The sequence below is a fragment of the Geotrypetes seraphini genome, chromosome 4 (assembly GCF_902459505.1).
Source record: "Geotrypetes seraphini chromosome 4, aGeoSer1.1, whole genome shotgun sequence".
Taxonomy (NCBI): domain Eukaryota; kingdom Metazoa; phylum Chordata; class Amphibia; order Gymnophiona; family Dermophiidae; genus Geotrypetes; species Geotrypetes seraphini.
In genome coordinates, this window is record NC_047087.1 from 157,151,533 (window position 1) to 157,177,421 (window position 25,889).

At 42.5% G+C, this 25,889-nt stretch overlaps 1 protein-coding gene across 2 annotated transcripts in view; it reads right to left on the reverse strand.

Annotated features, from left to right (window-relative positions):
• Positions 1-24,545, reverse strand: part of AGRP (agouti related neuropeptide) — a 336,158-nt gene extending 311,613 nt beyond the window's left edge. Inside the window, exons 1-2 of one of the 2 annotated variants that reach the window (XM_033942770.1) lie at positions 24,429-24,545; positions 3,597-3,777 (exon numbers count right to left, since the gene is read on the reverse strand). In XM_033942770.1, the coding sequence (XP_033798661.1) occupies positions 3,597-3,771 (175 nt within the window). In that variant the 5' untranslated portion in view covers positions 3,772-3,777; positions 24,429-24,545. Of the gene's footprint in view, positions 1-3,596; positions 3,778-24,123; positions 24,256-24,428 lie in introns of those variants that run through there. The other variant, XM_033942769.1, reaches the window with a different exon arrangement.
• Between the last annotated feature and the right edge of the window lie 1,344 nt (positions 24,546-25,889).

Here is a 25,889-nt window from a genome sequence, read left to right on the forward strand (position 1 = left end):
AGAGCCGAGCACACGCAGGAGAAGCGCCTCCGACGCTCCTGCAGCGCTGGGGAGTAGTCTTGAAACAGGCGAACTGGAGCTCCCTCATAAAAAGGGTATTCCGCTTTTGTCTATACTGCCGCATCAGCTCTGCCTTCACAGCCAAGTTGTGTATTTTAAAGATAGTGACCAAGCACGGTCATGATCTTCGGCTCGCCGGCCCAGGAGATGCGCTCGATCGAGCTTCAGAGGTCCCACACCAGCCAGAAGGGGCAACGCTGTCTGGAGCCAGGACTCTAAAGTAGAGAGGAGGCGGGAGTCCGGAACCGCTTCGGGGAGACCTACCAGACGCAAGTTATCCCGTCTTGAGCGGTTCTCGAGATCTTCCAATTTGTCAGCTTGCCTCTGGAGTTGAGCTTTCATGGACGCCAGATCCGCTGCAGAAGCAGTGTTGGCATCCTCCACCAATGATACGCGGTGTTCCAACTCGCCCGTGCACCTAGTGGTCTCCGCAAAAAGGGACTCGAGCGAGGTGAGCTGGCTTGATAGTTGCTCAAAGCGGGAGTCCAACGCCCTCACCACTGACGCAGACAGCGCGGCGATGTGGGCCTCCGATAAGGGGAGCGCAGAACCCGAATCTCCCACCGCCATCTTGGAATCAGGCCGCGCCGATGTAGTCTCCCTTTCTTTGGTGGAGCGACCCAATTTACCACTCATGACCGGGCTGGTTAACTGAAGGAACTTGTCCATGCACTACCCCGATGGTCAAGGAAAGTGCAGGACCGGCAAAAAAGAGTGGGTTAGGCACAGAGAGACCCGGGGCCCCGGAGCACGAGCAAGGCACGTCTCACTCAGCTCAGCACATCACGTGACTCCCAAAATTAGTCATTTAATTAGTCAATATTTAAAATACATCTGCTTTGGTTATTAGATAAGGGGTTAGATGGGTGAGGGATATGGGTTGGTAGGGCAGATTTGGAGATTGACATTGATATTTGCAATGATATTCTTTCTGTATTGCTAGATTTTGTATATGCTCAATACATCTGTTATAGATATTGAATGGGGAATTAGATGGGTGGGGGGAGTGGGTTGATATGATGAGATTGATGATTATTATTGAAAATTGATTGAGTTTAATATTTAATATTTATAATGCTATTCTTTTTGTATTGTTAGTACTTATGTATGCACAATAAAAAATGATTTAAAATAAGTGTGTGAATAGTGACACTGTTTAAAATTTTATAATAGCTGGCTTTGTGATTAGGGCACATGTGTCAAACAGGGCCCACAGGCCGAATCCAGCCCACCTGGTTCCCAAACTTCCCCTTCTCACAGCCCAGCATGTCTTCCCTCCTGTGCCAGTCTGATGTCACAGTCATGTTGAAAAGCTGCCGGCCTCAGCAGCAATTCAGCAATGCTGTCCACAGCTCCCCTTTCTGCTTTCCCTCTGCTATAGTCTACCTGGGCAGAAACAGAAGTTGTGCGTCATTGGAGACAGACCACGAAAGAGAAAAAGCAGGTTGGGAAGCACAGGACCTGCATGCTATAATGATTTTTTAAATTTCGCCAATCAGGGAACCCTTTTTGAACAGCTTGCTTCAACTGCAACCACTTATAAATTTGAGACTTTGAAATACCAAAAGATTGTTGCAGTCGTGAAAAATCAAGCATTTTCCCATTTGAGATAACATCTTCTAGTGTACGTATGCCTGCCTGCATCCAGTGCTTCCAGGCGATCTTAGACTTGCCAATTTGAATCTTGGAGTTTAACCATAAGGATTGACACATGGATTTCTCTGCTGGAATTTCTGTTAAATTGCTAATGAATTTCAAGGTTTTCCAAGTGTCAAATATAATACTATTGTCCTTAACATAACTAGGTAACTTGATACTCAACACATGAGACAGCCGTAATGGGGACGTAATTTGCCACGCTTATGACCAGCCAATCAGGAAGATGTTCCATGAGCTCAGGAAGGACCCAATACATACCCTGATACAGTACATATGCCTGATGATACCTATAAAAGTTTGGGAAGTTTACCCCACCCGCCGTAATTGGTTTTTGTAAAGATACTAAAGCAATTCTAGCAGTTTAACCTAGCCAAACAAATTTGGTAAGAATGCTATTCAACTTCTTGTAAAAGGACCCCTGAAAATAAACTGGTATCATACCCATTTGGTAACAAACCACAGGCAAAATCATCATCATCATCTTAACCGTTTGGACTCTCCCCCACCAAGACAGATGTAGTGGGTTCCATTGCTCACACATTTCTGAGACCTTTAACAATAAGGATTTTTCATTTACTTTCATCGTCTCTTCCAATGTTTTTTGAAACCAAATACCTAAATATTTTATACCCTCTTCTTTCCAAAGAAAAGGGAATATGTCAAATAATCCTTTTGGACAGTGTACGTTTAGCAAAAGAACTCCGATTTACTCCAATTTATTTTATATCCTGAAAATTTTCCAAATCTGTCAATCCAGTAAATGCGGAATGATAGATTCCTCAAGTGAAGCAAAATATCATCTGTATAAGCAGAGACCTTATATTCCTGACCTGCATAAGGAATACCCTGTTTCTCCTCTGCCTTTTGAATAGCCAATAGCAAGGGATCCAGAACAATATCAAATAGCAAAGGAGATAATGGACAGCCTTGTCTAACTCCCCTCTCCAGACGAAAACATTCTGAAAAAGTATTATTTATATATAATCTGGCAGAAGGGGAACTATACAAGGTTTGAATCATTTGTATAATACCGGAACCAATACCAAATATGCTTGATACATAAAAGGTCCATTCCACATGATCAAAGGTTGTTTATATATTTCTTTTTTTAGTTTGTGATTATTCCATATTGGGATCTGTATCTGTGTTCTGTGTGTATGACAAGGACATGGTTTTCTGTTAGCATTGACTGTACAAGATCTGGCTTGTTTAGTTTTACAATGCGTGTGTTGGTGTTCTAGTTCTCACTGCAGTGTTTAAGATGCTGTTTTTTCCTAGGTACACTCTTGTTGTGTGATGTGGATTGTTACTAAAAAAAATAAAATCATGTTTTTCATATAAGATGAGGAATAGGGTGTAAAAAAAAAAAAAAGAATGGCCCCGGGTGTCACATATGCTAGGTATGCCACTGGAGTGATATGCCAGTATAGAAAACCTTATGGTCAATAGAAGTATTTTAAATTGGATGTGGAAAAAAATGCAGGCAGTCATGCAGAGGTGTCTCATGATCGAATCAGTGCGAATTAGATAAATTTGGCAGCAGAATTCTGTACTGCCTGACAATGTTTAAGGTCATGAACACTTATCAGTGTACACAGTGTTACAGTAATCCAGATAGGAGGAAACTAGTGTATGAATTAAAGAATGCATAACTGAAGGTTCAAGGAAATGGTTAATAGAAACAGATTTACATCAATTCAAAAAATGTAAATTTAGTTGTTGCTGAGATCTGCTTTTCTAGAGTTAATTGGACGTCAAGGATCACACCCAGATATTTAAAGGAATCAACCACTGTGGTAAGAGACTAGGAAAGAAGAGGATATAGACAGATGAGGGCCTTTCAGTAATCCACAGAGCTCAAGTGGCCCATCACTTACCTGAGAGTGTAAGTGCTGAACCTTTTACCTTGTGCAGTAGGTCTGGATAGCTGTATCGACCAGCATTGTTTAGGCTGGAGCTCATTTCTTCCATTGGATTATTGTTAGGATCATATGAAAGAATGATTTGGATCCCCTGCAACATTCCCCAAAACAGCAGTAATGTATTGAACATGACTGCCTGCAGCAAACACAAGGAATGAAAGAAATGGAGAAATAATGATAACAGCAAATATTTATTTTTTAGATTTATAATCCATGGATACATGGAGCAAAAATAAGCAAGTAAACAGGACTGCTCAAAGAACAAGGAAGTCACACAATAACATAACACATATGAAAGTAAAAGATACGATTTTCAAAAATTTAGAAGCTAGTCAAAATTGCTAAGCGACAGCCCTAGAAAACTGAAACCTTTAATTTATTCATTGACCTGCCCTGGACAACAGCAATTCAAAATTCCCTTGTATATTATCCCACCACAGAAACAGTGCAACGCAAACAGCAGCATAAGCTTCTCTTGCACAAGAAGTGAATGATTCCAAATTCCTGTACAAATGCCATAGAGCCAGTCAGGTCCCTAATAATTTATGGGTCCCTTCATCCACACAGAATGTGGTGTACAAGCATAAGTAGTCAAAATTCAAATCAAAAACTCATTTGATCCTGTCTCATGTTTGGAGTATATTGTGATTTCAGAGTAACTGTTTCATACAAAAGGTGGCACATGCAGATCAGTTTGCACTAGTGTTCTTTATGCATATTATGTTAGAAAGTGGTTGAATGCAAAGAAAAGCATGAACTGGTCATCAGAGTAAGAGCAACCCAATCTTGTTTATTTTGTGCCTTGTGGAACACTTTGAGTGGGTTGAGAACAATAGGACTGGATAATGAGGACCTGGATTATGAGTGAAAATACCAGTGTTGCCAGTTCAAGGAGAGATTTCAGGACTATCCTGGATTTCTGACAAGCCCCCTCCTGATGCATTATGATACTGGCAATACTGATTTTAAATGCTAAAAGCATGGACTACAAATGTTCCGGTATGCAAACCCTCCCTCCTTGAAATAGGTCATTGCTGCACATTCTTCAAACACTGTGATTTCATCAAATGTCTAGGACAACAACCACACATTTTCTGAATGTAAGCTATACATGGCTTAGGCAGATGAAGGCATGAAAATGTTCATAAAACTGAAATTTAAGTCATTAGAAGATACAGGAGCTATGGTAATACAAGGAAAACATTGGTACTTCCATTTTGAAATGACTTATTCAGAGAAAACATTTTAAATAAGCACAGTACAGCTATACATGGAATATAAGATGGTTATAAATTATGTATAGAAATGTCTCATAAAATAAACCACTTCTGAGATATAGTGTATAGAAGGTAACTTACAAATGACTCACCCTGGTACTGCTGACCCCTTTTGCTGAAAATGCTCTCTTCTGTTTCTTTAGATCTGACCCACAGAGTGCTGGGGCTTAAATACATGTGTTTAACATGATCATCTAGTCACATGAGTGCTGTGAGTCACAGCTAAGCTATCTTGCTTTTTTTATCTATTCATCTACAAAGGAGCAGTACAGAGATATGATTTCCTATGAGCTGGTCCTCATGTTCTAACAGAAGAACAGAAGAATTGCCGCTGCTGGGTCAGACCGGTGGTCCATCCTGCCCAGCAGTCCGAGCCCTCAGGTCAAAGACCAGTACTCTAAATGAGTTCAATAATTGTTGACCTTATCTCCTATTTCCTGCATCCTTTCTTCTGGTCCCTCTTCTGCCACTACCAGCACCAACACACATATACAATGAACTTTTGTCAGGGAATTAAGCTGCCATTTCACTTGCTGGGAGCCTTGCTTAATTGGGTAAAAGAATTTAAAAAAAACAACCCTACAGATGTCTTGCGAGATTGGGCAATCAAATACAGAAGGGCTGTGTGTGAAATGATTTGAAAAGAAACTAAGTTGGTGTAAATTGCAAAAAATGTTAATTTTCAAATATGCACAACCCAAATAGAAATGGATCCAACAAATAGAGGGGAAAAAAAACCCCCACCACACAAGCCTCTAGAATAGGTACAAAGATGATTTTAATACATTCGACCCAACACAGCCTGTGTTTCGGTGTGAAGCATCAGGGGTCTTAGAATCGCAGAGGGCTAAATTCACTAAGCAAAACAATCGTGTACTGATCGGTTTTGCAACCCAATTTCCATCCACCCTCTAACCTCTCCTCCGATCCGCTTCTGATCTGTGCATGCAAATGAGGGGAAACATAAGAACATAAGAACTGACGCTGCTGGGTCAGACCAGTGGTCCATCGTGCCCAGCATTCCGCTCCCGTAGTGGCCCTTAGGTCAAAGACCAGTGCCCTAACTGAGACTAGCCTTACCTGCATACGTTCTGGTTCAGCAGGAACTTGTCTTACTTTGTCTTGAATCCCTGGAGGGTGTTTTCCCCTATAACATCCTCTGGAAGAGCGTTCCAGTTTTCTACCACTCTCTGGGTGAAGAACTTCCTTACGTTTGTACGGAATCTATCCCCTTTTAATTTAGAGAGTGCCCTCTTCTTCACTCTACCTTGGAGAGGATGAACAACCTGTCTTTATCTACTAAGTCTATTCCTTTCATTATCTTGAATTTTTCGATCATGTCCCCTCTCAGTCTCCTCTTTTCAAGGGAGAAGAGGCCCAGTTTCTCTAATCTCTCACTGTACAGCAACTCCTCTAGCCCCTTAACCATTTTAGTCACTTTTCTCTGGACCCTTTCGAGTAGTACTGTGTCCTTCTTCATGTACGGCGACCAGTGCTGGATGCAGTATTCCAGGTGGGGACGCACCATGGCCCAGTACAGCGGCATAAAAACCTTCTCTGATCTGTGATCCCCTTAATCATTCCTAGCATTCTGTTCTCCCTTTTTGCCGCCGCTGCACATTGCTTGGACGGCTTCATTGACTTGTCAACCAGTACTCAAGTCTCTTTCCTGGGGGGTCTCTCCAAGTACTGCACTGGACTTCCTGTATTCGTGTATAAGATTTTTGTTACCGACATGCATCACTTATCCACGTTAAACCTCATTTGCCATATGGAGGCCATTTCTCAAGTGTGTTTGTCATGTTGCAGATCTTCGCAATCCTTGTGCGTCTTCACTACTCTGAATAACTTCATATTGTCTGCAAATTTAATCACCTCGCTCGTCGTATCAATTTCCAGGTCGTTTATAAATGTTGAAGAGTATGGGTCCAAGCACAGAACCCTGTGGCACTCCACTCGTGACGCTTTTCAAGTCCGAGTATTGTCCATATACCCCCATTCTCTGTTTCCTATCCGCCAGACAGTTTTTAATCCACGTGAGTATTTCACCCTTGATTCCTTCCATGGCTCGCAATTTTTCAAAGTAGTCACTCATGTGGGACCTTGAACGCCTTCTGAAAATCCAGATATACAATGTTGACCGGGTCACCCTTGTCTATCTGCCTGTTTACTCGCTTGAAGAAGTGCAACAAGTTCGTCAAGCAAGATCTTTCTTTGCTGAAGCCGTGCTGGCTGATCCTCATCAGATTGTATCCGTCAAGGTGATCAATGATGCGGTCCTTTATCAGCGCCTCCACCATCTTTCCTGGTACCGAGATCAGAGTCACCATTTTGTAGTTTACCGATCTCCCCTCAAACCTTTCTTGAAGATCAGCGTAACATTTGCCACTTTCCAGTCTTCTGGAATCCTTCCCGATTGATCAACAGATTGTCTATTAGTTGAAGCAGTTCAGCTATAGCCCCTTTCAGTTCCTCGATTACTCTTGGATGGATGCCATCCAGTCCCAGGGATTTATCATTTTTAAGCCTATCAATCTGCCTGCATACCTCTTCTAGACTAACCGTCAACCCTGTCAGTTTCCCATCTTCGTTTCCTGTCAGCTTCTGGTTTGTTGTGTATATCCTCTTCGGTAAATACAGATGCAAAAAATGTGTTCAGTTTGTCAGCGATGGTTTTGTCTTCATTTAGCATCATCCAACGGCACTACCGCTTCCTTCGCAGGTCGTTTCTCCTTAATATATCGAAAGAACGGCTTGAGGTTTTTCACCTCCTTGGCTATTTTTTCCTCGTAGTCTCTTTTGGCCCCTCTTACCGCCTTATGGCACCTGTTTTGATGTTTGTGCTATTTCCAGTTTTCGTCCGTTTTTGACCTCTTCCATTCCTTAAACGAAGTCTTGTCTCTGATCACTTCCTTCACTGCTACAGTGAGCCACGCCGGTTCCTTGTTCTTTTTCCTCTTGGATCCCTTGTTGATATGCGATATATATAGATTTTGCACCTCAGTGACTGTGTCCTTAAAAAGGGACTATGCTTGCTCTAGCATTTTTACAGTGCTTATCCTCTTCTTAATCTTCTTCCCCACCATGAGTCACATCCCTTCGTAATTCCCTTTTCAGAAGTTTAGTGCCATGGCTGTCGTTCTGGATCGATGTTTCATCCCTGCTTCCAGGTTGAAGTGGATCATACTGTGATCACTGCTTCCCAGCGTCCCTTCTACTTCTACACCTTGTGCTGGTCCTCGTAGTCCATTTAGAATTAAGTCCAGAATTGCATTTCCTCTCCTATTTTTCTTGACAAGTTGTTCCAGGAAGCAATCGCCTACAGCATCCAGGAACTTGGTCTCCCTACTGTAGCCGGAGGTGCCTAGGTTCCAGTCCAACCCCGGATAATTGAAGTCACCCATGATAACTACGTTGCCTCCCTTACAGTTGCGTTTAATCTCGTCTGCAATTTCTCCATCAATTTCTTCAGACTGCTCTGGTGATTGGTAGAAGATGCTGATCTTTGTTTCCATTCCATTTGTTCCCGGAATTTTGGCCCATAGAGACGCTACCTTATTTTTCATTTCCAGTGTATTCTCTCCAGTAGACTCATTCCCTCTTTGATGTATAGGGTAATGCCCCCACTTTTTTTTACCTACTCTGTCACTGCGGTATAGCTTGTATCCCAGTAGCACAGTGTCCCAGACGTTTTCCTCGTTCCACCATATTTCCTTGATGCCGATGATGTCAAGGTTATCTTTTTGTGCCATAGCTTCCAATTCCCCCATCTTATTCCTTAGGCTCCTTGCATTTGTGTACATACACTTGAGTTTGCGGCCTGTTACTTTCTTGCATTTCCTTCCCTCTTGTGTCCCTTTCGATCCGTCAGGATTTCTGTCATGCCTATGATCCGGTGAGTCTTCCCTGCTATCTTCCTGCATGGTATCCTCTGGGTATACCGGTTCCCAAACCATCGACTCTTGATTGACTGTCGGCTTTCCCCTTCTTCCTAGTTTAAAAACTTCTCAATTTCTCTCTTGATGTTGCTTGCAAGTAGCCTCATTTCATCTCCGCTGAGGTGGAGTCCATTCTTCCTGAATAGCTTGCTTTTCCCCCAGAACATCGTCCAATTGCGCACAAAGTGGAATCCTTCTTCCTCACACCAGCGCCTCATCCATGCATTGACTGCTTGCAGCTCCGTCTGCCTCTTCTCGTCGGCCCTGGGTACCAGCAGGATCTCCAAAAATTCTACCCTCGGCTTCCCTCCTAGCATCCGGAACTGGTCCTTCAGTACTTCCCTGCTGTAGTTCCTGTTGCTCACGTTGTTTGTCCCGTGGATCACCACTGCTGTATCTTCCTCTTCCACACTGTCAATGATCCTGTCGATGCGGCTCACTATATATTCTACCTTGGCTCCTGGTAGGCAGGTCACCTGTTGATGCGGCTCACTATATCTTCTAACTTGGCTCCAGGTAGGCAGGTCACCAGCCGATCCATGTGGTTGTTGACTTGTCTGATGACGAAGTCCCCCCACGACAATTGCAGTCCTCTCTATCTTCTCTTGCCTATCTAGCCGCAGGTCCGTGTCCCTGGTGTATGACCATCTCTCCAGCCGTAGGTCCATGTCCTCTACACCTTCCATCTTCTCTCATCCAGGTATTGGCTTGCACCGGACTTGTCATCCAGGTGGTCATTGTAGGTGTTTCTTGGCAGCTCTACTGTTGATGATTTTCCACGGCCTCCCAGTATGCCTGCTCAATGAACTTCTCTAACTCCCTGACTTCTTCCTCAATGGTTTCCTGTGTCATGAAGTTTTCTGCCTCCTGTCCTCTTCCACTGCTCAAAGTGCTTCTAGTTCCAGTATTTTGCCCTCCAGAAGTCTGACTTGCTTCTTCAGGCCCTCCAGTTCCTCGCATCGAGTGCATACATAAGACCGCCTATCAGAGGGGAGGTAGTCATACATATAGCAAACGGTGCTTCTGTCTGCTGCCGGTCTGTCGTCTGTAGTGGCTTCTCCTTGTTTAGGAATCTGTGTAGCATCCTTGGTGTTACTGTGAAGTCCTTTTCTTGATTTTAAACCTGCTACCCCTGTTACTTGAGTGTGTCCTCTGTGTCTGCTGTGATTGCCCTCTGCTACTACTGTGTTTGTTTATCTACTGCTTGTCTGTCCTGTTGCCCTTGTGATACTTGCCTGTGTAGGTGTCCTTCCCTAGTATTTCTTCTTTGCTTGTCCCTTAAGGCCCTTCGCAAAGGCGCTCTCACTAAGGTGAGCGCCTTTAACACTAGCCTTCGATGCGCGCAGAATGGCTGAGCGCCGTTGGCCCCTCCCTTTTAAGGGGGAGCTCCAGTGGATGACATCGGGGGTGGGAGGAGCTACCTCTCGCCAATGCCTCTTGCTCTCTCCTGCCTTCTCTTGCTCCTTCTTCTCATCTCCTGTTCTCTTCTCTGCTTTTCTCTCCTTATTTCCTGCCTCCTACTTGCCTGCCCAAACCGCATGCAAAGTAGGCAGGGACATGATTCACTAAACAAATCTGGGACACGACTGGGCTAGCCGATTAACAGAAGAAGCAATTGCTGGGGACCAGTCGCACACGTCTCTGCTGACTCTCCTGCCCCATTGCCACCCTGCACTCTGCCCCGATCTTCCAGCCCTGCTTTCTGCCCTGAGCTCCGGATCTCTGCCGCCTTACCTTCAGTGTGAGCCCATGGGTTTAAAGTAGGGCTGCACGCCGTAGTGCAGTCCCGCTTTAACCTGTGGGCTCGCACTACAGGGAACGTGGCAGAGTAGGGGAGTTGGGCGGGTTAAGGCTGATTGTGCCCCCCCTCCCTGCAAGTGTCCCCCCCTCCCTGCAAGTGTCTTCCACGCGCAGAGAGTGCATGCACAGACCATTGTCAGGCAAAGAGATGGTCTGCGAATGCCTCTGGATCGCTCAGTAGTGATCCGTGTGGTCGGTGGGTGGCATTCCTCCAATCATCCCCATTGAAGTAGTGAATTGGTCGGCCACGGATCGGCCACGATCGGGCAGGTTAGTGAATCTAGCCCAAAGTCTCTTCTTGCTTGTGACATACATGAATTGTTAAGAGCAAAGTCTCACAACGCTGATTATACAATTTTGCAATTTTATGTTAAGATATTTAACAAACAGTGTATAATCAGCGTTGTGAGACTTTGCTCTTAACAATTCATTCGAAGCAGGAAGGGACTTTTGTGATTCTAAGACCCCTTGTTATGCCCCCATTTTATGTTGGCATTTGCTCAGTTTCTTGTATAAGAACTAGTTAAGTGTTTGTAATAGATGTATAAGTAATGTGTGCTCTGTGGACTTAAATTTCCCGAGGGCTGTGCTTTCCCTGAGAGCTAGGCTGCTTCCACAGAGCATAAGCCCGCCTCTTCTCCAGTCTGGGAGAGAGCAGTGGCTATATTGCAGAGCACATGGCTAAATGAGAACCTGAGTGTACACTTCTCCCTCCATATCCATGAGAGTTAGGTGCAGAGCCAGACCGCAAAGTGTGAAAAACCACAAATTACTTCTCGGCTGGCTCTGACCCATCCCCGCCTCCCCCCCCCCAGCATTCCGGACCTTATCTGGTGGTCTAGCGGGCTTTTGGGGCAGAAGCAATCTTCCTACACTCCAGCCCCATGCAGATCACTCATAGGAAATGGTTGCCATGAGCACCTGTAGTCTCTCGAGACTACGACAGGAACTCCCCGCAGCCATTTCCTATGAGTGATCTGTACGGGGCAGGAGCGTAGGAAAATCGCTCCTGCCCCAAAAACCCGCTAGACCACCAGGTAAGGCTTAATAATAGGTGGGAAAAAACCCAAAACAAAAAAAAAACCACAAATAACTGAATCCATGGATGCTGAAACTGTGGATTCGGAGGGAGAAGTGTAGTATTATTCTCCCACCAGGTTTTCACCCTTTAGTTCTAACAGTCTTTTACAGCTTAGGTTTTTATCTAAGTCTGGAAATAGTATTCCACATGTGGACACTCCCAGCTTAACTTTGACATGCTGGTGAAGTGAGAAGATAGGTGACAGGCTTGAACTGCATTGAATCCATTGGACTGTAAGTTGTTTTTGCTTCATTATTAAAGAAACTGTTCAATTAACTCAAAGTCTGGCTGGTGACAACAAGATTATAGAATTAGGGGCTGGCTGAATAGGAACCTCTTACAGTGGCCAGTATAACTCAGAGGAGTCCTCACTTTCAGCACAAAAACCTGAGACTGTACAGTAAGCTGTAGCTGTATAGTGTGATTTAGTCAGCACAATGAAAAAAACGTAAACTCTTAACTTGGTAGTGAAAGGACTTGCTAAACTGGAGTGCAGAAATCTGCAGATCATGTTAGTATAATACCTAAACTGGCAGTGTTTAATTTATGCCAAGATTGTCATAACTGAGCTTTAAAGCAGAAGTCTGCAAAAATAAATGAATCCAGCCTCTCAAAATCAGAAGAAATATCAGTCAATCTTCATTAAATCAAGAAGCAAGCAAAATTCATTTGTGTTCTGTGAAGAATCAAGGAGTATTACTGCTTTTAAAACTGCCGTATAATTGTTGATAAGAAAGTTATAAATCAAACTAAGCACCCTAGCTAAAGGTTGAATGAATAATTCATAAGGCAATCTCCCTAACTCACAGTCTAATACAGCATGTCTACTAAAAGAATTCTCAGCACTGCCTCATCAGAAAATTTCCAACCTCCAAATTCTCTTGACATCAGGTAAAGTTCTGAATATATTAGCTATGACATCTGTGCAGAATCTTCCTCTGTTATAAATTAAAACTGTTCCATTAGTTCCATTTCAGTTAAGAATCAGTTGTGGCAGCCCTCTTAGTATAAAATAAAATTAATATTTTAAATGTTTAGTTATATCTATATTTCTCATAGTATTTCAGATTGAGGAATAGTGGTTCGTGGCCAGCAGGGGGTGCTGGTTATGGGACGGTAATGGGAATGGATGTCAGGACATGATAAGTGCAGTATTTTTTGTGAAGTTTTTCTACAAAAGCGCCAGTTTTTCATATGATTCTGGGTAATTCTAGTTAGATACAAACATCTGTGTCAGTTAAGGACCATGCCCAAATAGAAGCGTACGGAAAAATAGGTGAATAAAAATTTAAATATAATGAAGCTAAGGCCAGAGAAAAAAAAACACTAAGGATTAATATAAGGGAAAGCATAATAATATCTGTGTATGTACTTTGCTATTGAGCCAAATCATGGTGGAAATCATGATTACATGGAATCCATTTTGAGTTCTCTGTCTCTGCTATACCTTCACATGTTGAGGAATCCATTTTGAGTTTCCAAGTCTTTGTCCCCAGCCTCATGGTGTTAATTAATACCACATGTGCTTGCTTTAGACTGGTAAAGAAGGATAATGTGTCTCAAACTGAATTGGATGTAGTTTTGAATGAAAATTATGATTTATTGAATGGAAAAGCTTGGCCAAGCAAAGTATAAATGAATGTGACTGGAGTGATTTATGTATGACTGGGTAGTTTGAACAAAAGGAATAAGTTTTGAAAAACATATTTATATATTTTTGGAACCTAAAAAGAAATCCTACAGCAGCATCTGGAAGTAATTAGAGTCAGCCTCAAGAATAGGAAGGGGGGCATTGGAAGCCCACGCTTAGCACTGTGTCAGTGTAACATGAAGCTGTCCATTCAGGGAGAGGGAGGGGGACCTGCCCCCCCTCCTCCTCCAGAGTAAGGTTTCTCTGTCAGCTTAGGAAGAGAGTTTTTCCTTTAGGGCTGAGAATTTCTCAGCACCATGTTAATAATTGTAGATTCTCTTGAATACGTTATAATGTTAATTCAGAAATCAAATGTACTGTTCTAAACTTTTAAACATGGAAACATGGAGGGATTTATTTTTCTTTGTCTAAACTTTTAAGACCACCTCTTTGGTGAATTGTTATTGGTTGTCAAACTTGATGATGTCACGGAGCTAAAAGTTATATAATAGAATCAAATGAGATATGAGACCGAGACTGTTATGAGAAGGCCAGCATTTGGCCACTATGACGATCTCCCATTAGCGCAACCGGTAAGCAATTATGCTGACGCTTTTGAATCTCATAATGGAAAAATAGAAACAACAATTCAATAAATCTTGGTTATAATTTTTAAAACCTTGCGCTGGTGTCATTTTGCATGTATTATTATTTTCAAACCTGAAGCTTTCACAAAGGCGTCGATGTCCCTTGCTCAAGATCAAGGTGATAAATAAATTCTATATGAAATAGTTTTCTTCCCTGGTCATGCCTGCACTAAGAAATACACTCTTAAAGAGGTTGTTATGGCAGATGGCACTGCCATGCATCGCACCTTTCTCCCAGCAGTTGCTGGAATCACCTTCCTATCTGAAAACCAGAGTGAGGAGGAGGCTGCAATCCATCTGAATGCCATAAACAAATGACCTCTGCATAAGCCTTGGCTTCTTTCCTTCTCCTTTGGCCCTGCAGGCCTCTGCTCTCAAGACTTGGTGAGGCAAGAAATAGAATGTTAAAGCTGCACAAGAGGAATACACAAAGCGTGCACTGACTAACAGCCAGGCTGCCCAGGGCAAGTACATTCCAAGTGGACAGGTTGGAGTTGTGACTGGAGAATCCCTCTTTATTTCCAATCATGCCTATTGAATCATCCCCCCTTTGTGCTATCTTTTCCTCTGCACCTAATGTGTAAATGTGTATGTGTTAAACTGTCAAATGTATTTTCCATTTCACCACCTCTCTCTCCCCCACACACACATTTGTTCAGTATAGGCTGTGGATGATATGTGAATTTTTATGGAGAGGAACATGATCTCAAGCAGAGTGCCTAGTCTTTTGAGGATTAGAATGGTAAGCCAAATAAACTGATGACTTTTATGTACTTCCTGATTAATAATATCTTGAGAATGAATAATGTTAATATGTAGTAAATAGAGATCTTAATTTAAAAATAAGGGGAAACAGGTTTTCGATTATAAAATATCTAATTTACATTAATTTAAAAAGTGATTATTTTACAAATAAATTAAAGGGCATTCTTTTCAATTGTAAATGTACTTATGTCCTAAATTATCTAAATTTATAAAGAGAATTCTTGGATATTTTAGACAATTGATTAGCTGTAATGAACATAATGAAATATTTATGTTATATGTTTGTATGTGGAAATGTACTCATACAAAATGATAGAAAGCTAGGTTTTACTAAAAAAGGGAGGGGAAATATATATTTTAAATATGATTAATTTTTAAAGTATATAAGAAATAAGGTTGATGTAAGGGGGAGGGATATGAAGGCCAGTCTGTTTTTATGTCTTCAAGTTGTCGCAATATAGAAAGGGAGGGTTTATGGGAGGGCATAGGAAAGGGTTTTGGGGATCTTAGAATTACAATATTTAATAGAATAAGGGGTTTTAAGGATGTTACACAGAATGAATTAAGGGAAGATGGATATATATTGAACAATTTTAAGTATATTAAAACAAAGTATTTGATGTGGCTCAAGTGTACAGTAAGTAAATATCTTAATGGAGCTTAAATTATTCTCACTAAATGTTAATGGCCTCAACTATCCAATAAAGAGAGAGAAAAAACACTTTTATTTTTTAAAAAAACAAAAAACGTAGATATGTTACATCCAAGAGACTCACTTATCGGCTATGGAGTCTAAAAAATTAGAAGGGGATTGGTTGAACATTGTTTTTTTGCCCCAGCTGTAGGGAAAAAGGCAGGTGTAGCAATTTTAATTAATAAATAAATGTAATGCTTTATTTAAAATGATTAATGCAGATCCTTCAGGAAGATGGATACATGTAGACATGAGCATGGGAAATAATACCATGGTGCTTTTCGATATATACACACCTAATTTGAATCAGATTGAATTTTTTTAAATCTATACAACAGTTGTTACCACTGGCTGCTTCTAATTTAGTTCTAACAGAACAAAAGTAGAACCCTGAATCTAGGAGGTACAAAAACAGGTAGGAATACAAAAAAAACCCCTCACCCCAAGAAGTCTACAAAGATTAGGGGAAAGAGATGAAGTCTGACTCCGGACTGAAATAAGTCCAAAAAGAAAACTACAATTTGAAAATTATAAGTATTAAACGGACAAGCCCTCAGTCACACAGCAACCTCTGGAATCTCCAGGGAAAAGCTGTCACGGGTTTACACCCAGAAAGATGTTAACTGCGAAACATCCCCGGGCTTGTTCCGGATAATATTACGAGTGCCTATAAAGTGCAATGTGTGAAAAACTCAAATAGAAAAAACACACATAATCAAACTGGAGAAGGAATTCATCTCTTGCCCCTAAGCTGGGGGCCAAACAGGAAAGTAAGTGTCCAAATCTAGCCAAACTCAAAAATACACAGTCTGAAAGAACTTAGCTTCTCCGTGTGTAGTGGAGGTGTAAATCAACAAGCAGCAAGCAAAATCTTCGTCCAACGGACTCCGTTTCGGGGGTAAGCGCCCCCTTCTTCAGGAACCGCACTGCTCACAGACCCTCAGATTCATAAGAAAGGCAGGGAAGAAATGGCACTAACCTGGAGAGGACGCCCTCATTTTAAACCGCAGAAACAGAAGCAGGTGAAATAAAATAGTCAGGTGACCAAACACATGACCTGAAGATCTTACAGAGGGTTTTGAAGCCAATCCTTTAAAGAACCATCCACGATACCACTCACCTTCAGTAAGTGTATTGCCACTCAATGTAGTCATTCAGACCCTTAGGGGTTAAAGTTTGTAACTCAAATATCCAATATTGTTCTCTAAGTTGGAGGCGAGTCAATCTGTTGCCCTGGTAGTCCTCAAAAACTTGTTCCATGACAAACCATCTGAGATCTTGAAAAGAATGGTTAGCTTGTATACAATGGGGAACCATAGGAGCAGTGACGGAGCCAGTGTGTATGCGTGACCTGTGTTCTATGAGATGGGTCCTGATCGATCTTTGGGTGCGTCCAACATATAATAAGTCACATGGACATGAAATGACATATATAACCCATTTGGAGCTACAGGAAGTCAATGATTTAAAATTGTAATATTTTTTGGTTCCCGGGTGTTGCCAGCTCTTTCCTTCAACAGTAGAAGTGCAAATGTCACAGGTTGCATTACATCTAATATGTTGGGCTATAACCGTGTCAGTATTCCTTGTAATGTTACTAGAATAGTTGGAATGGACCAGATGGTCCGCCAGATTTCTGGCTCGAGAATATGCAATCCTAGGAGGATCTTGAAAAATGGAATGCAATTGAAGAACATGCCAGTGTCTGCGGATACTCCATGCAACCCTGTTAGCATGGTTAGAAAATCTCAAAACACACGTAGACCCAGGCTCCTCTTGTGTGGAAACAGTAGGGGATAATAATAATTCCCTATTGGCATAAAGAGCCCGGTGGTAGGCCTTCTGTAAAACCGAATAAGGGTAACCCCTTTCTTGGAATCTGATGAACAATTCACGAGCTTGTTTACAGAATTCCACCGTATCAGTGCATAGCCGTCTAACCCGTAAAAACTGACTTATGGGGAGAGATTGCTTTAGTCTGGTCGGATGACAGCTCGTGTAATCCAAGTAGTTGTTAACCTCAACCAATTTTCTATACAGAGTACCGTATTTTCGCGGATATAACGCGCGCGTTATACGCGTTTTTACCTACCGCGCATACCCCCCGCGCGTTATATGCCTGAGCGCGGTATACAAAAGTTTTTAAACATAGTTCCCACCCCGCCCGACGCCCGATTCACCCCCCCAGCAGGACCGCTCGCACCCCCACCCCGAACGACCGCTCGCACGCGCTCCCACCCGCACCCGCATCCACGATCAGAGCAAGAGGGAGCCCAAGCCCTCTTGCCCGGCCGACTCCCCGACGTCCGATACATCCCCCCCCGGCAGGACCACTCGCACCCCCACCCCGAAGGACCGCCGACTTCCCGACAATATCGGGCCAGAAGGGAGCCCAAACCCTCCTGGCCACGGCGACCCCCTAACCCCACCCCGCACTACATTACGGGCAGGAGGGATCCCAGGCCCTCCTGCCCTCGACGCAAACCCCCCTCCCCCCCAACGACCGCCCCCCCCAAGAACCTCCGACCGCCCCCCCAGCCGACCCGCGACCCCCCTGGCCGACCCCCACGACCCCCCCACCCCCCTTCCCCGTACCTTTGGTAGTTGGCCGGACAGACGGGAGCCAAACCCGCCTGTCCGGCAGGCAGCCAACGAAGGAATGAGGCCGGATTGGCCCATCCGTCCTAAAGCTCCGCCTACTGGTGGGGCCTAAGGCGCGTGGGCCAATCAGAATAGGCCCTGGAGCCTTAGGTCCCACCTGGGGGCGCGGCCTGAGGCACATGGGCCCAACCCGACCATGTGCCTCAGGCCGCGCCCCCAGGTGGGACCTAAGGCTCCAGGGCCTATTCTGATTGGCCCACGCGCCTTAGGCCCCACCAGTAGGCGGAGCTTTAGGACGGATGGGCCAATCCGGCCTCATTCCTTCGTTGGCTGCCTGCCGGACAGGCGGGTTTGGCTCCCGTCTGTCCGGCCAACTACCAAAGGTACGGGGAAGGGGGGTGGGGGGGTCGTGGGGGTCGGCCAGGGGGGTCGCGGGTCAGCTGGGGGGGCGGTCGGAGGTTCTTGGGGGGGGCGGTCGTTGGGGGGGGGGGGGGGTTTGCGTCGAGGGCAGGAGGGCCTGGGATCCCTCCTGCCCATAATGTAGTGCGGGGTGGGGTTAGGGGGTCGCCGTGGCCAGGAGGGTTTGGGCTCCCTCCTGACCTGATATTGTTGGGGAGTCGGCGGTCCTTCGGGGTGGGGGTGCGAGTGGTCCTGCCGGGGGTGGGGGAATGTATCGGACGTCGGGGGGGGCATCAGGCTTTCAGGATGGGGACAGACCTTCAAGGGGGGACAGGACTTCAAGGGGGGACAGTGCACGGAAAGTCAGGGGGGTGAACGGAGAGTCGGGACAGCGCACGGAAAGTCAGGGCAGGCGAAAGGAGCGTCGGGCATCATGCGCGGTATACCCGTGAGCGCAGTATACAAAAGTTTTTGTACATATCATCGTGATTTCTGCGCGCTATACCCGTGTGCGCGTTTTACACGGGTGCGCGTTATATCCGCGAAAATACGGTAGTCACTAAGGTATGTTGGGACTTGACTGTCACATCCAAAAATGATATTTGTCTGGCATTGGACTCCATAGTGAATCTCAGATTGCAATCTAGAGAGTTGAGCCAATTGAGGAAATGAGGTAATAACTCTGCTGGACCCGTCCAAATGCAGAAGACATCGTCAATAAAGCGACGCCACATCTTGAACCAGATGGAATCATACAGGTAACGTTCTTCAAAACTGGAAACATATAAGTTTGCGATGCTGGGGGCAACAGCTGTGCCCATTGCTACACCATGTTTTTGTAAGTAGAACTGATGGTCAAACTGAAAATAATTATGATTAAGTACCAGTTGGGCTAGTTGTATAAGAAGATCAGCCCTCACCCGGTCATGTTGGACATCTTGCATAAAAATTCTGGAAATCAACTCCAATGCTGCTGACTGGGGAATGTTTGAATAAAGTGATTCCAAATCCATAGTGACTAGGATGTGAGAATCCTGAACGTCTGTCAGCTGGGCTATGCTGGTCAAAAAATGAATGGTGTCTTTCAGATAAGACCTAGCACTGCTTACTTGAGGTTTAAGAAACCAATCAATGAACTTGGATAAGGGCTCCAACACAGTGCCCCTTAGGGACACAATGGGTCTGCCAGGAGGGGGTTTGATCATTTTGTGGATCTTAGGCAAAATATGAAAAGAGAGGCGTCTCGGTGAAGTGGATTTGAGAAATTTAACTTCAGCTTTGGTTAATTGCCCCTCATCGTAAGCCCTGTCGACTATAGTAGCTATGGTAGAAATCAGGGTCTCAGTGGGGTCCCCTGCAAGTGGAGAGTACACATGGGCGTCAGATAAATGTCGTTGAACCTCAGTGAGGTATTGCTGAGTGCTAAGAATGACAATAAAGCCGCCCTTGTCAGCCGGTTTTACGACACATGAAGTGTCTTTGCTCAAAATAGTCAGAGCAGTTTTTTCTCTGGTAGTCAAATTAGAATACCGGCGGGCGGAGGTTTTCTCAGGGCCCTCAAGCCCCTCTAGGTCTTTAAGAACAAGTTCACGAAACGTATGGATCGCTGGGTCCAATGGACCTGGAGGGACCCATTTCGAAGGCGCCCTGAAGATGGAAACGTCCAGGTTAGATGGTTGTTTATGAAAAAATAATCTAATTTGAAGTGTCCTGATAAAACGTTCGATGTTACTACGTGTAATAAAGGGATCATAGAGGCATGAAGGGACAAAAGATAAACCCTTGTTTAATACCCTCAGTTGTTCGTCCGACAACATAGTTCCTGATAGATTATTAACTATGCATTGATTGGTCCCGACGATCTGGTTTGCGGATGGGACATTAAATCTGTGTTGGAAAACTGGCCTCTGTTGGTGCCCCTGTTGTTCTTTCTGCCTCCCCTCTGTCTCCGTTGTCTGCTCCGTCCCCCCCTGGGCTGAAAAACCGGCGACTTAGATCTCAAGCCAGAATCCTCAGAACCACTGCTGGAGCCCAAATCCAAGTTCAAATGAAATTGGTCCGAGGTGGACGGCTGCATAGTATCTTTAAATGTGAGCCAAGTGTAAACATTGCCCTTGGCGTAATCATCTGCATCTCGTTGAAATTTCTTAATTTTGGATGCTCTTGTTTTAGTTTTTCTTATGAATCTGAGGGTCTGTGAGCAGTGCGGTTCCTGAAGAAGGGGGCGCTTACCCCCGAAACGGAGTCCGTTGGACGAAGATTTTGCTTGCTGCTTGTTGATTTACACCTCCACTACACACGGAGAAGCTAAGTTCTTTCAGACTGTGTATTTTTGAGTTTGGCTAGATTTGGACACTTACTTTCCTGTTTGGCCCCCAGCTTAGGGGCAAGAGATGAATTCCTTCTCCAGTTTGATTATGTGTGTTTTTTCTATAGGCACTCGTAATATTATCCGGAACAAGCCCGGGGATGTTTCGCAGTTAACACCTTTCTGGGTGTAAACCCGCGACAGCTTTTCCCTGGAGATTCCAGAGGTTGCTGTGTGACTGAGGGCTTGTCCGTTTAATACTTATAATTTTCAAATTGTAGTTTTCTTTTTGGACTTATTTCAGTCCGGAGTCGGACTTCATCTCTTTCCCCTAATCTTTGTAGACTTCTTGGGGTGAGGGGGGTTTTTTGTATTCCTATCTAATTTAGTTCTGGCAGGGGATTTTAATGCTATTATGGATCCTTTATTAGACAAAACCTAGTAGAATTATGAAATCATTAGGCTTGGATAATTTGGTACAAAATTGCAATTTGAAAGATATGGCGAATATTTCATTTCAATTCTCGGGAATTTTCATTTTGCTCCCAAGTTCATAAATCTTTTTCAAGAATAGATTATATTTTTGTTTCAAATACCTTAGTACAATAAGTATCACAAGCCTCCATAGATCCAATTATTTTGTCTGATCATGGAGGGGTCTGGATTAAAATTAAAATAAGTGATTATGATAATAGTAAACCTATATGGAGATTTGATAATACTTTGCTTGCAGAACCAAATTTTATTGAGAAAATTCAGTCAAAAATAAGATTATTTTCAAATTAATAGTACTGAAGATTAACTTATTCTATTGATCACTCTCTCATACCTTTGCTTAATCTTTGTAAACCGCATAGAACTTCACTGTATTGCGGTATATAACCTGTTATTATTATTATTATTATTATTATAGAAACTGGAATGCTTTTAAGGCAACTATAAGAGGTCAAATTATTTCTTTTTCGGCTTATACTAAAAAACAAATTAAAACACAATTTTCAAGTTTAGAACAAGATATTAAGGTTTTAGAATCAAAATTGATTGAGAAATGGGAATACTCTACATTACAAGATCTCTTGAAAGCTAAGGGGAAATATAATGAAATTTCTTCTAAACTGATAAGGAAGGACTTATTTTCTCAGCAGGCGATGTATTATGGAAATTCAAATAAGGCAGGAAGATTATTGGCAAATTATCTAAAAGCAAAAAAACGTAAAACAAAAATAGTGATGGTGAAAGATGAAAAAGGGAATACTTATTCTCAAATTGGTTTAATTCTGGAACAATTTTTAAAATTTTATAAAGCACTTTATTCTTCTGAGCCTTATTTAGGTAAAGTAAAGGAAGGATTAGAATTTTTGAATTTAATTAAGGGACCCAAAATTCCTGAGTATATAAAAGAAAGCTTAGAAAAGCCAATATCATTGGAAGAATTAGAAACAACATTTACGTCCCTTAGAGCTGGGTCCGCTCCAGGTGGTGATGGTTTCACAGTAGAGTTTTTTTAAAAACTTTCAAATTACCTTGTTACCATATCTGTTAAATTTGTATCAGGTATAACTAACTAATGGTTGCATAAAGGGACCATGGCTGAATCAGTTACTATAGTTTTACCAAAGCCAAATAAAGATCCCACATTGGTTTCAAACTACAAGCCTATTTCCTTAATTAATGTGGATGGAAAACTTTTGGCTAAAACATTGGCTCTACGGTTAGCTAAGGCTCTCTCCTTTATTATTGGTATACACTGGGTTTGTTGCTCAGAGACACTCTTCAAATAACACCAGGCTGGCTATGCATATATTAAATTTATCAAAAGACATTAAAGATCCAGCCTTTTCAGTATCCTTGGATACAGAGAAGGCTTTTGATTGAGTAGAGTGGACCTTCATGTACCATGTTAGACAAGGCTATCCATTATCTCCTTTGCTTTTTGATATTGTATTAGAACTCTTATTATTAGCTATTCAGCAAGCTAAGGAGAAACAGGGTATTCCTCATAGAGATCAGGAATATAAGGTCTCTGCTTATGCAGATGATATTTTGCTTTATTTGAGAAATCCCGAGACAACCATTCCATGCCTGCTAGAATTGATAGAGAAATTTGGAAGATTCAGGTTATAAAATAAATTGGAATAAATCAGAAGTTCTTCCACTCAATGTTTATTGTATAAAAGGTTTATTCAGTTAATTTCCCTTTATTTGGAAAGAGGAGGGAATAAAATATTTAGGTATTTGGATTAAAAAACATACTGAAAGAAACAATAAAAATGAATGAAAAATGTTTGTTACAGAAGGTTACAGAATTATATGAGCAATGGAATCCTTTACATCTATCCTGGTGGTGGAGAGTCCAAACTATTAAAATGATGATTTCCCTGTGGTTTGTTACCAGTTTTTTTCAGGGGACTTTCTATAAAAAATTAAATAACATTCTTACAAAATTTATTTGGCTGGGTAGACATGTTAGGATTGCCTTAATATCCCTACAAAAACCAATTACAAAGGGAGGGGTAAATTTTCCAAATTTTTATAGGTATCATCAGTCCTATATTATGTGCCAGGATATGCTCCCAGATTGGCTGAGGTTGGAATGGCAGCTCCTGTTTCTTTTAAGGCTGTGTCATGTTGGGGGGGCGTTTCTAAGCCACAGAGGGGGGCGTGTCTAAGCCACAGAGGGGGGGCATGTCTAAGCCACAGAGGGGGGGGGCGTGTCTAAGCCACAGACAAGATGGATGCTTGAATCTCTCTCTCCTCCCTCTCTACTTAGATTATTGACTGCCTGACATCTTTTCTCTTTTTTTGGGACTTCTCATCTACTTTTTTCAAAAGTTAAACATGTCAGCTTCTAAACCATGTAAAATGGATACTTCTCCTAGCTCCACTGCTAGTTTGAAAAGGACCAAACAGGATCCTCTGACACCGAAGAAAATGGCTCCTGAGAAAAAGTCTGCCACTTCAAATAATGTTATGCTGGAAGAAATCAGAGCCCTTAGGGAATTGACCACAAAACATTTTGAAACTACAAAAGAGTTAAAGGATGATCTTGCTGAGATCAACTCCTCTCTGACACAATTTCAACTGAGAATTGAAAAGCTTGAATCCCGTGCAGACTCTGCTGCCTTGGAGTCAGCTCAATTTCAAGATCTCATTGACAAGCGTATAAAAAAGCTTGAACAAGACCTCGAGGATATTACTAACCGAAGCAGACGCAATAATTTAAGAATCATTGGCTTAAAGGAACATATTGAAGGGTCTGATATGACTGAATTCCTTAAGAAATGGCTACCTAAGGTATTAAATATGGACCCTGACTGCGAGCTGGACATCGAGCGCTCTCACCGTGTTCCCTCTCATATGCGCCTCAATCAGTCTTCCCCACGCCCGGTGGTAGCCAAATTCCTTCGCTTTCCACAGGCTCTACAAATCCTCACTGCGGCCAAGAATCATCATCGACGGACGGAAGATACTAATTGTGCCTGATCTTGCAAAAACCACTGCTAGAAAAAGTAAAATCCTTCCTTGCATTAAAACCACGACTGAAATCCCTCAATGCACGCTATGGTCTCCAGTATCCGGCACGGATGGTTGTTACCTTAAATAATTCCACTAAAGTCTTTGATTCACCCGAACTCCTGCAAGCCTACCTGGATCAGACTCAGTTAAAAAACTCCTGAAAGTGCCTGCTTTCTCCTCTCTCACTGGATCCATGTTTTCTGCAAGTGTCAGTGTTTCTTGCCACTGCAGACACCTCGATGTCTCCTGACTCCAATTTGAAGCTGTTTACTGTTCTTCTGATTAATGGTTAACTGTTTGAAGCAGACATTTGGTTTCGGTTTCCACAGATTGAACAACTGCGAGATCTGTTTAACTTGCTGAGAACTCTTTCCCCTTATTTTGCTTTACTCCCTGTCCTCGTGTTTTCATTACACAAAATGGCTCCTGCCCTGCCTGAGGACTTCCAGCACAAGTACTGTTAATTACTAAAAAGCTTTTTTTTCATTATCCAACTGATTTCTTTCTCCATAATTGTCTTCTCACTTTGTACTTTTTAATATTATGTCTTCTTTCTTTAAATGATTTTTTGCATTGATTTGTTTCTTCATTTTCCCTCCCTTCGGGGCTTTTTACTGCTGTTATACTCTCTGGTATTGCTTACTGCTTCCACTTATAATGCACAATACCCCTGCCTTTCTTTATCTCCAACTTGAAGGCTATTAACCCTGTATTGAATTACTGCACTGACTAACCTCACACTTTTTGATTTCCTAATTGCTAATGTTCGTATTGCTGCTCTATCCTGACTGTTAGATTCTCTCCCCAGTCTACTGTGAGATTACGATGGTGCTATAAGTAAACCCAACTTTTTCCTTTAATTTCTCTATCTTTCAGGTTACTGCATTTCCCTTGATTAATTTATAAGTTGTTCATTCCCATTTATAATCTCACTCTTTAATATTGGTTTTTAAGTCTCCTTTTGTATTCTATGGTTTACTAATACAACTGTGAATTAATGTACTGCATTCTTTATTTTCCCTATCTTGTTACTACATGTGCACATATATATCCTCAATACCTTTGGATAATTCCCTAGCATCCTCATGTTCCTAATGAATTTGTTACGTCTCATTAACTACGGTCCAAAATTGCATGAATTCTGTATATCCTGCTCTCTCTCTAATGTGTTTAATAGTATTCAATTTGTCCTTTGAATCTCCCATATGTCCTCTTTATTGTCAGTTATCTCTCATGCTTGTTTCCCATTGTCCTATACTTGCTGTATGCTTATACAATACATTATTAATGCTTCTTATTTATCATTTTCTCCTTCATAATATGCTAATTGATGAATTTTGTAGCATCTTTCATACTTTTAAGCTGTAATGTACTTCTTCAACTGAAATACGCTTTTTCCTACATCCCTCTATTGCTTGCTATTATATACTGAATATATTTCCCTCTCAGTTTGCAATGTTAATTGTACTATAATTTTGTGTAATCACAGATTGGTTAAATGAATTCATACCTTTTATTTGATGTCTAATCATCTTGTTGCTTAACTCTGTGATCTTTATTTATTTGCATCTCAATGAATTTTCCTCCTTAGT